Source organism: Trachemys scripta, chromosome 9 (assembly GCF_013100865.1).
Source record: "Trachemys scripta elegans isolate TJP31775 chromosome 9, CAS_Tse_1.0, whole genome shotgun sequence".
Lineage (NCBI taxonomy): Eukaryota > Metazoa > Chordata > Testudines > Emydidae > Trachemys > Trachemys scripta.
Window position 1 is genome coordinate 77,023,847 of NC_048306.1, and position 10,429 is coordinate 77,034,275.

Genomic DNA, 10,429 nt, shown 5'->3' on the forward strand with positions numbered 1-10,429 from the left:
CAGCGTGCCATTAAAAATCTGCTCACGTGCCGTCTTTGGTACATATGCCGCAGGTTGCCGACCCCGGTCTAGGCCATCCTTGATAGACTTTTATCTAACCTACTCTTAAATATCTCCAGAGATGAAGATTCTACAACTTCCCTAGGCAATTTATTCCAGTGTTTAACCACCCTGACAGTTAGGTTGAACATTAGGAAAAAGTTCCTAACTCCCTTGCTGCAGTTTAAGCCCATTGCTGCTTGTTCTATCCTTAGAGGCTAAGGTGAACAAGTTTTCTCCCTCCTCCTTATGACACCCTTTTAGATACCTGAAAACTGCTATCATGTCCCCTCTCAGTCTTCTCTTTTCCAAACTAAACAAACCCAAGTCTTTCAGCCTTCCTTCATAGGTCATGTTCTCAAGACCTTTAATCATTCTTGTTGCTCTTCTCTGGACCGTCTCCAATTTCTCCATATCTTTCTTGAAATGTGGTACCCAGAACTGGACACAATACTCCAGTTGAGGCCTAACCAGCGCAGAGTAGAGCGGAAAAATGACTTCTCATGTCTTGCTCACAACACACCTGTTAATGCATCCCAGAATCACGTTTGCTTTTTTTTGCAACAGCATCACACTGACTCATATTTAGCTTGTGGTCCACTATAACCCCTAGATCCCTTTCTGCCGTACTCCTTCCTAGACAGTCTCTTCCCATTCTGTATTGTGAAACTGATTGTTCCTTCCTAAGTGGAGCACTTGACATTTGTCTTTGTTAAACTTCATCCTGTTTACATCAGACCATTTCTCCAATTTGTCCAGATCATTTTGAATTATGACCCTATCCTCCAAAGCAGTTGCAATCCCTCCCAGTTTGGTATAATCTGCAAACTTAATAAGCGTACTTTCTATGCCAGTATTGAAGATATTGAACAGAGCCGGTCCCAAAACAGACCCCTGCGGAACCCCACTTGTTATACCTTTCCAGCAGGATTGGGAACCATTAATAACTACTCTCTGAGTATGGTTATCCAGCCAGTTATGCACCCACCTTATAGTAGCCCCATCTAAGTTGTATTTGCTTAGTTTATCTATAAGAATATCATGCAAGACTTATCAAATGCCTTACTAAAGTCTAGGTATACCACATCCACAGCTTCTCCCTTATCCACAAGACTCGTTATCCTATCAAAGAAAGCTATCAGATTGGTTTGACACGATTTGTTCTTTACAAATCCATACTGGCTATTCCCTATCACCTTACCACCTTCCAAGGGTTTGCAGATGATTTCCTTAATTACTTGCTCCATTATCTTCCCTGGCACAGAAGTTAAACTAACTGGTCTGTAGTTTCCTGGGTTGTTTTTATTTCCCTTTTTATAGATGGGCACTATATTTGCCCTTTTCCAGTCTTTTGGAATCTCTCCCGTCTCCCATGATTTTCCAAAGATAATAGCTAGAGGCTCAGATACCTCCTCTATTAGCTCCTTGAGTATTCTAGGATGCATTTCATCATGCCCTGGTGACTTGCAGGCATCTAACATTACAAAGTGATTTTTAACTTGTTCCTTTTTTTATTTTATCTTCCAAACCCACCCCCTTCCCATTAGCATGCACTATGTTAGGCATTCCTTCAGACTTCTCGGTGAAGACCAAAACAAAGAAGTCGTTAAGCATCTCTGCCATTTCCAAGTTTTCTGTTACTGTTTCTTCCTCCTCACTGAGCAGTGGGCCTACCCTGTCCTTGGTCTTCCTCTTGCTTCTAATGTATTGATTAAAAAGTCTTCTTGTTTCCCTTTATTCCTGTAGCTAGTCGGAGCTCATTTTGTGCCTTTGGATTCTGCATGGTCGCCTGTGATGGTGGACTGTCCTGATGGTCACCTGTGCTGATGAGTTCGTCACAGTGGCCAAACAGGAAATGAAATTCAAAAGTTCCCGGGGCTTTTACTGCCTACCTGGCAAGTGCATCAGAGTTGAGTGTTGTCCAGAGCGGTCACAAGGAAGCATTCTGGGATAGCTCCCAGAGGCTACTCCATTTGCTGATGGCTCCCGGAGGCTACTCCATTTGCGGACGAGGGGAGTAGTGCTAAAATCGACCTTGCTGGGTTGAATTTGGGGTAGTGCAGATGCAAATCGATGGTATTGGCCTCCGGTAGCTATCCCAGAGTGCTCCATTGTGACCACTCAGGACAGCACTTTGAACTCCCATGCACTAGCCAGGTTCACAGGAAAAGCCCCGGGAACTTTTGAATTTCATTTCCTGTTTGGTCAGCGTGGCGAACTCGGCAGCACAGCTCTCTCCTGCCATCAAAGAGCAGCTACACTGCGCACCTTTTAGCGGCATAGCTGTAGCAGCACAGCTGTGTCACTACAGGGCACATAGTGTAGACATAGCCTAAGAATAATTTAAGGGGGGGGAGGAGTGTTGCATTATAATTCTCCCTGTAAATTGACATTAGAAAAATAAGCAAACTCCAGTTACCTTTTTAAAAAAATCCTCTTTTCTGTAATGATTCACTTCTGGCTTGTTGTGCTTTTAACAGCATCACAGATAGCTGTTGGAATAGCTGTAACTCCCAGCCTCTAAGGGATTCTCAGTTCAATGGGGTTTTTCCTCTTTTTCTAGTAACGGACTAAAAATGAGAGGGAACTAAATGTATATATGTGCCTGTCTTGCTGTGGCTTTTTAGAGGGAAGAATGGAGTCCCAGCTAACTGACTCAGACTGGAATCCTTTCCATTTTGAAGGGTGGCAACAAGGGAGAGTGGAAATATAGGGAAAGCGGTTGTAGGTTGTCAGATGGCCCTAAAGGATGGGGGGGGGGGGGCGGCAATCTTGATTCTGTTGAAGTCCAGTGGGAATTTTCCTATTGGATTCAGTAAGAGCTGGATCAAGTGTCTTTAGTTGTAAAGAATCTACCTGTCTTTTAAAATAAATAAATCTTTTATTAACAACTTAGAGACTTGATATATTTTTAATCAGAATTCTATTAGCCTCTAAGACAGCTTTATTTCTTTTTTTTAAATGGACAAAAGAAATATTGCTATGCTTGAACCATTACACTCGGTGCTGGAGTCCTATCTAAAGTTTGTTGTGTTTTCTGTAATCTTCTAACCCTGACATTCTTCTGTCCTCCACACTCCCCTCTAAAATAAAAACTCTTTGCCAATCTGATTTGTCACTTCTAAAAACTTTAGGCAATGAAATGACATTTAACTGTGTTGCTCAAGTGAGTTCAGTGTACTTCACGTGGGTTTAGCAAACCTTCATTCACAGAATCTTCTAACCAGAATATTGATGTAATTAAAAAAGCAGGCAGATCTACTCATTCTAAATGGTAGACTGCCCAGAGATATTCTCCAAAATTAATATATTAAATACTGATAGACGTCAATGTGAGGACAGAAAAGGTGGTGCTCTAGTCATCCTTGTTACTTGTACTCAGTTCACGTTTGGGGAGTTTCTTCTCAGCCATAACATCTAGTGGCTTAATCTAATTTTTAAATGAAAACTGAGGTTTTCATTTCAAGATAGTTGCTTCAGAGATGTGCTGCTGTACTTTACCGCACAGCATACTGGTTCAGTCCTAGTCCTGGCTGTTGAGGTTAAATTCTAATTTCAAGGGTCCTAATTCTGCAAATGACTGCACAGGCAGACCCTGCACCCTGATAGTTAAAGCTGTCTTACTGAAACAGATTAATACTACAGGACTGTTTAAACTTCAAATCCAAAATGAAGATTTCATTCTTACTGTTTAGAATTACACTTAATATTATGTTCAAAATGCATATAATCATGCTACAAACTGTTTCCTCTGTGAAAGCAAAACATAAAAATAAACTGTTTACTTTCTACTTCTTCCTCCCCCCCCCCCAAAAAAACCCCCACCTTTTAAAATAAGTTTATTGGTTATGGTTTTTCTCTCCTTAAGAAGTTGCATTTTGGATGCGTACTAGTTCATTATTTGAGATTAATGATGACACTTGAAGGGCTGTCACTTTTTTAAAATGATTTTTGTGGTAGGCTAACATGTTAAACTATCTTAGCTAGTTACAGAATAGGGATATATATCTGAATCGGAATGCTAGAAGAAAAAGGAAGCTAGCTTTGGTGACCATTTTGAGGAAGGAAATTTACAGTACCCTTATAACTCGAGGAAGCTTGAAAGTTAGCAAGACACTGAAAAAATTTTGTTGTTAAATTCATATTAAAATGGGTTGTTTTTTTTATTAGACTGTCTGAAAGCATAAATATTGTCATCTTAAAAGTCTGCAAAACTCTGTTCCTAAAATGCATTGAGGCATTTTGCCATCTTGTGCTGATGGTCTGAAACCTGATTTGCTAAAACACTCTGCATTAGCACTTGGCATTGGAGAAACATGTCCCATACCAGTAAGCACCTAAATGGGACTAATTTAATGGCCTACAATAGGATTCTAGTTACCTTATTGGATGGGGCATCCAGAGTTTCCTGGGAGCAAATGAACACAGTTGTGGGATTCCTGAATTTTGAGTGTATTTTTTTTTTTTTTTAATGCTCTCATTGATTACTGGCGCACTACTGCAAAGCCATAGGAACACTCCTGATTAGCTGCCAGTAGAGGAGCTATATAATTAGTAAGTAAATGCTGAGGACAAATACTACTACAAGGTTGTTGGTTTTGTGTGTGTCAAAACATTTCATATTGGTGTATGATGTAGCAAGTCTGCATATTTGCTAACATATTACATAACCTTTTGTTTCTCTAAGTGAGAGTGTGGATAATGAGGAAGGGAAATTAAACCTTAACTGAACTAGATTAAGGTATATAATGGCTGGTAATTTTAGGTGTCCAAAGGCATGGATTATGGGGGTTATGTTTTATACAGTAAAAACTTTATCTGGTATATGGGGGGGGGTGTATGGGGAAAAATTCCAGTTAACTAAGAGGGAGGGAGTTTAGGCATGGGAGGGTATGTGGGGCACAGGCTCTGGGAAGGAGTTTGGGTGTGGGAGGGGGCAGGGGGTTGGGCGCGGGAGGGGTTTCGAGGTGCCGGATCCAGGGGGCACTCGCCTCAGGCGGCTCCCCGCAAGCAGTGACCTGTCCCTGCTGTTCCCAGGCGGAGGTGCGGCTAGGCAACTCTGCACACTGCCCCTGCCCCACCCCAAGCGCTGGCTCCACAGCTCCCATTGGCCGAGAACCACGGTCAGCGGGAGCTGCGGGGGCAGCACCTGCAGGTGGAGGCAGCATGCAGAGCAGCCTAGCCGCGCCTCTGCCTAGAAACAGTAGGGACAGGTCGCTGCTTGCGGGGAGCTGCCCGAGGTGAGCACCGCCCAGATCCGGCACTCCAAAGCCCCTCCCAAACCCCATGTGGCTATTCCTCCGCCTAGGAGCAGCAGGGACATGTCACTGCTTCCGGGGAGCCAGGCAGAGCCAGATAGAGAGTCTGCCGGCCCCGTGCCAACCGGACTATAAACTGGACTTTCTACGAAGATTAGAAATGCCAGTTTATAGAACTTTCAGGTTGGTACAGAGCCAGTTAACATAGCCATTACTGTAGTTGGTAAACTGAAGAAGCTTGAATGGGGAGTGGCAATATATATATATTTCAGAGCTCTAATTGTTCCAGACAGTTAAGGAGAACTTTCACAGAGGATGTGATGTATTATGGAATTTTTAAAGCCTCTTAAGAGTTTATCTTATGACACATGTACCTTTGTTAAAGGTCAGTCTCTCAGCAATCTATTACTTGCAAGATTTGTATGTACAAATGGGTTCAATGTTTAGTCAAGTAAGAGTAATCTAATATCCACTGAATTTTCTTTCTTTTTTTTTTTTTTTTTTTTTTTTTTTTTTTTTTTTTTTTTTTTTTTTTACAGTGCGTCTAGTGCAAGTGTTGTAGCCATTGACAACAAAATAGAACAGGCAATGGTAAGTAGAAAACAGATTCCTATTCGAGANTTTTTTTTTTTTTTTTTTTTTTTTTTTTTTTTTTTTTTTTTTTACAGTGCGTCTGGTGCAAGTGTTGTAGCCATTGACAACAAAATAGAACAGGCAATGGTAAGTAGAAAACAGATTCCTATCTCGAATAGGACAAGCAGTTAATGAATTAGATGAAATCTTTCAAGCTATGTTCATTTTTATTCAAACATGTAATCTGCATTATCTGGAAGATAGCTAGAATAAAATTGAATATCATTAGCCAGAATTGCAGATGTAATGTCTGTTCTCCTCCCCTCGATTAGGTCTGATTCTTCCATTCCATCATATGAAGAGTGGATTTTCCTAGATTATGGAATGGCAACAGATCAGGATTAGTTTTATGTTAGATCCAAAGAGCTTCCTACCCTTGGTGTTGGTACACAAGAGTTTTTTTAAACATTTTGAAAGGATTTAACATAAAAACTTGGATTACATGTAAGACACAGAAGACATAGCACACTTTTAAAAAAAATTTGTTACTTAATATTTAATTAAACAAAATTGAAATCCAACTCTGCCACCTCCTCCCAGTCTGAGTTTTTCTGGTTCTTGTATGCTGTGCAGCAGGATCCTATCATCCACTCCCAGAACACCATTTTTCAATTATCGTCTAATCACATTGTCCCCCTTGTATGTATTCCTAGCAATAAGACCAGTTGCCTCATCACTGGACTACTTGGCTCCCCAGTACATGCCATCCTGCAAAACTAAATGCATGTGTATTTATAGTATTCATGTTCAGACTTTCAAGTTGAAAATAATCTACAAGATGCTAGTTGCAAAAAGCTATATTCTGTGCAGTTAATGTGTGCCTCTCATGAGGCCAAAACCTAGAACACCGCCTGCTGCCTGTTTTTATTATGAAGTGGGGTTTTTTTTGTTTGTTTGTTTTTTGGGGGGGGGCATTAAAATACATACGTAAATAGAAGGCCATTCAAAAAGCTCCATTTATATTCAGATTACTGTAAAATTTTCATAATTCCTGTGGAGTAGAAAAGATCTTAGTTTTAATGCAAATGGAAGTGCCTATGCCTACTCCATTGTGCAGTAGAAGCTATTTAGCATGCAGTGTTTTAGGGCCTTTCAGATTGGAGACGTTTTGCAGCAACTTCCTCAGGTGCTAGATTATTTGCTCTTAAACATTAACTTGTTCATGTGATTTTTTTTTTTTTTAAGTGTTACTGGGCACCAGATGAACTTTAATGGAATAAGTGAAATCATACTAACCTTTTAAGACCGAGCAGGACGGAGTTGTATTGTAAACTCTGCTGTTTCAGTTTGTGTAACTACTGACTTACTGTTCACAGGATCTGGTGAAAAGCCATTTGATGTATGCAGTCAGAGAAGAAGTGGAAGTCCTGAAGGAACAAATAAAAGAATTAATTGAAAGAAACTCTTTACTTGAACGAGAAAATGCACTGTTAAAATCTCTTTCAAACAATGATCAGTTATCCCAACTCTCAACTCAACAGGCCAATCCTAGTAGCACTTCACAACTGCAAACAGTGATAGCACAGCCTCCTCAGCCAACGCAACCTCCACAGCAGCCGAATGTTTCCTCAGCGTAAAGCTTTTCTTTCCTCATTAAGAAAAAACTGAAAGCAATCTGTCCTTGTGTGCCACTGGTGTTCTTTCCACTTTATATGAAAGCAAGTAGCCATGCTTCAGTTGTGTGTTTTGGCCTTTTCAGTATTAGACAATCATTCTACAAGAGCTTTCCCTCACTTTGAGATGTCATACAGCGCAGTTGGTGTCCAGTTATGTCATCAGTGCACAAGGGAAATGGTAGAAGGAGTTAATGCAAAGAGTATGCATTTATTTGGTGCGCATGAGTGGGGTCTTTAAGAGCTTTGATGGCTCTCCAAGGTTTCCATTACCCATGGATTACTTTGAGCCTTGCTATCTCATGTAAGAAGTAACAATTCATCTTAAGAGCCACTGTTCTTTCAGTATAAGTAACATTTGCCTATATTAGTTTCATTTATTTGTTTTATTTATTACAGGGCTGCTATTTTCATAATGTACATGAACAATGTCACAGAACTTTTTTTTTAATTTTTTTTTAATAAATGTAAGTATCAGTAAAAATTGATAGACGGGATTGCGTTTAATAGATAAAATGTTTAGGCAATAATTGAACAAAAGAATCCTGGCATATTTCTAACACTAATGGCAATTTACCTTTGGTATTTATTGACGGTAGTCAAGACCCAGCTTGAATGTACATTTTGTATAGAGTGTAAGTATGAAGACCATAGTGCATCTGTACAGGTAGTCACCAGTTATTGTGATATAATAAATAATTGATGGGCTATTTTGATGAAGAAAACTTTGCTCATTTCTGTTTCTACTTTCTAATAGAGAGAAATTGCCATGATTCCTCTGCTTTTTGACATTTCGTATGATTTTTTTTTTTTTGGGGTGGGAATAAAAAGCTGTGAAATTGTTCAACCTACTTTGTAACCAAAGAAGCAAAGCTGTGTAATTGAGTTTTTTTATTTTATAATGCACATTCTTTATGTATTTTTATTTAGTGTTTTTTCTCATTCACAATTTTCTTTGCTGTCTAGCATGATCTGCATGACCTATAATCTTTGAACCACTTTCGTACCTCATGTTTTTATCCAGCACTCTTATTGTAATATGTAATAGTCTGTGAACAATGTCAAATAAAAAAAGAACGAACAGCTGGTGTTGGTGGAGCTGCGCTAGTGTACTATGCACTAGTTGTTTAAAAAAATGAAGTGAGCCATCTTTTGTTCATTTAAAATGGTGTTTTGAATTTCGTATGAGAAAACGTTTTGTTACATTGCAGATTTTAATGTATTTAATAAATGCAACATGCAGATTAAGTGCAGTGTATATTGAGTATTTAAATTAAAAAAATGTACATTTCATAAATAGTTTCAAGAGAGACCATCATTTGTGTATACTAACACATAGTGTGTCAGAAATTGATGTATAAATATATATATTTTAACACATTTTCTGAAATTAAACTGCAGTTTTGTTGAACTCTTTGATTGTAGATGTGTTCAAAATGTAATCTTAGATTGAATGAATAACAGTTTTTCTTAACATAATTGAAGTTACACCTTGTTGTTAGTAAGCAATAACTAGTAATAGACTTAGATACTATTCTTAAAATTTAAATAGTAACTTAATATTTGCCCTAGTTACAGTTGACAGCATCTTGTATCCTTCCAGAAGGTTGAGTGCACCTATACTTAAACCTTGGTAAATAAGGAAATAGCTATGGTACATGCTAGCCCTGCCTCACAATCTTAATTCTGCCCTCTTTGAGGGATGCCTCTCTCTGACATCCTAGCACTCCATCATTTCAGATGATACAGAATATGTATTTGTTTAGAGAGAGAGAGAGAGAGAGAGAGACAAACTCTCTCTCTCTCTCTCTCTCTCTCTCTCTCTCTCTCTCTCTCTCTCTGATTGTATCTGAGGAACACCTTGACCAAAATGACCCCAACGTGTATCATTAACTCGACCCCAGCCCCATATGTGGCACAGCAATGTTACAATGAGGTAGTAATGCCACCATGATTAAAGTTACACCGGGATTTCCATTTTAACAGGGATGAGTGTTCTTAATTATGTTTTCAGTGCTTGATTATCTTCTGTAACAGTTTCGAGGAGGAATATCACTGAGGTTTGCAACTTTTAAAAAGGACCATCTGACTAATACTTTTCTATTGTCTGACACTTGATTTGGACTTCCTTTTTACAGAAGCTTTAGCACTCTGAGAGGTGAAACTAAGTGTACACTGCAATGAATTGTAGAAAGCTGAAAGTTTTTCATTACAAACAAGTTACTGTATACTGGCACAATATATAGTCAATGTGGGCCTTAAGCCAGTCCGTAGAATAGGGCTCTCTGTGATGAGTGTATTTTAATGCCCAGCAACCCTTTTTGATCATGCTGCTGGTGAGAGTTGCAGCAGTTGGCCTTTCTTTTATTGTGCTGATTGTTAAGGAAAAGGGTGAGGAGCATGCTATGTGATTAAAACTAAACACATTGCATGCTGTTTACTTGGAGTCTTTCATATTCCCTCTATTTAATGCACTTTCCTTGACATACTTCATTAAAATAAAATCTGAGTATGCATGTGAATTTTAGAGCACTTTGAAATGTCAACTCTTAAACCAGAAACTTCTTTGAGGACAAAACCTTCAGGAGCGCCTGAGTATACCCACGCAGAGCAACTAATATGCACAACATACATTTCTTCAGTTGTCAAGGGCAGGGGCGCGACTCCTAATTCACAGTATTTAGGTGCAATTCACATTCAATAACCACTTTTTATTTTAAGCCACCCACTTGGGCTGCCTGAAAATGTTCTGACTAGAAAGACACCCAGTCCTGCTGTGCATGTGCAAATGCCTTTCTCTTTGGCTTAACAAGGTGGGTGAGGTAATACCTTTTTATTGAACCAACTTCTGTTGGTTAGAGAGACACGCTTTTGAGCCACACACAA

At 39.3% G+C, this 10,429-nt stretch overlaps 1 protein-coding gene across 2 annotated transcripts in view; it reads left to right on the plus strand.

Moving 5' to 3' along the window:
* TSC22D2 (TSC22 domain family member 2) overlaps nt 1-8,954 on the plus strand; it is a 39,943-nt gene extending 30,989 nt beyond the window's left edge. Inside the window, exons 2-3 of one of the 2 annotated variants that reach the window (XM_034781560.1) lie at nt 5,837-5,888; nt 7,247-8,954. In XM_034781560.1, the coding sequence (XP_034637451.1) occupies nt 5,837-5,888; nt 7,247-7,507 (313 nt within the window). In that variant the 3' untranslated portion in view covers nt 7,508-8,954. Of the gene's footprint in view, nt 1-5,836; nt 5,889-5,965; nt 6,018-7,246 lie in introns of both variants that reach the window. The other variant, XM_034781559.1, reaches the window with a different exon arrangement.
* The last annotated feature ends 1,475 nt before the right edge of the window (nt 8,955-10,429 follow it).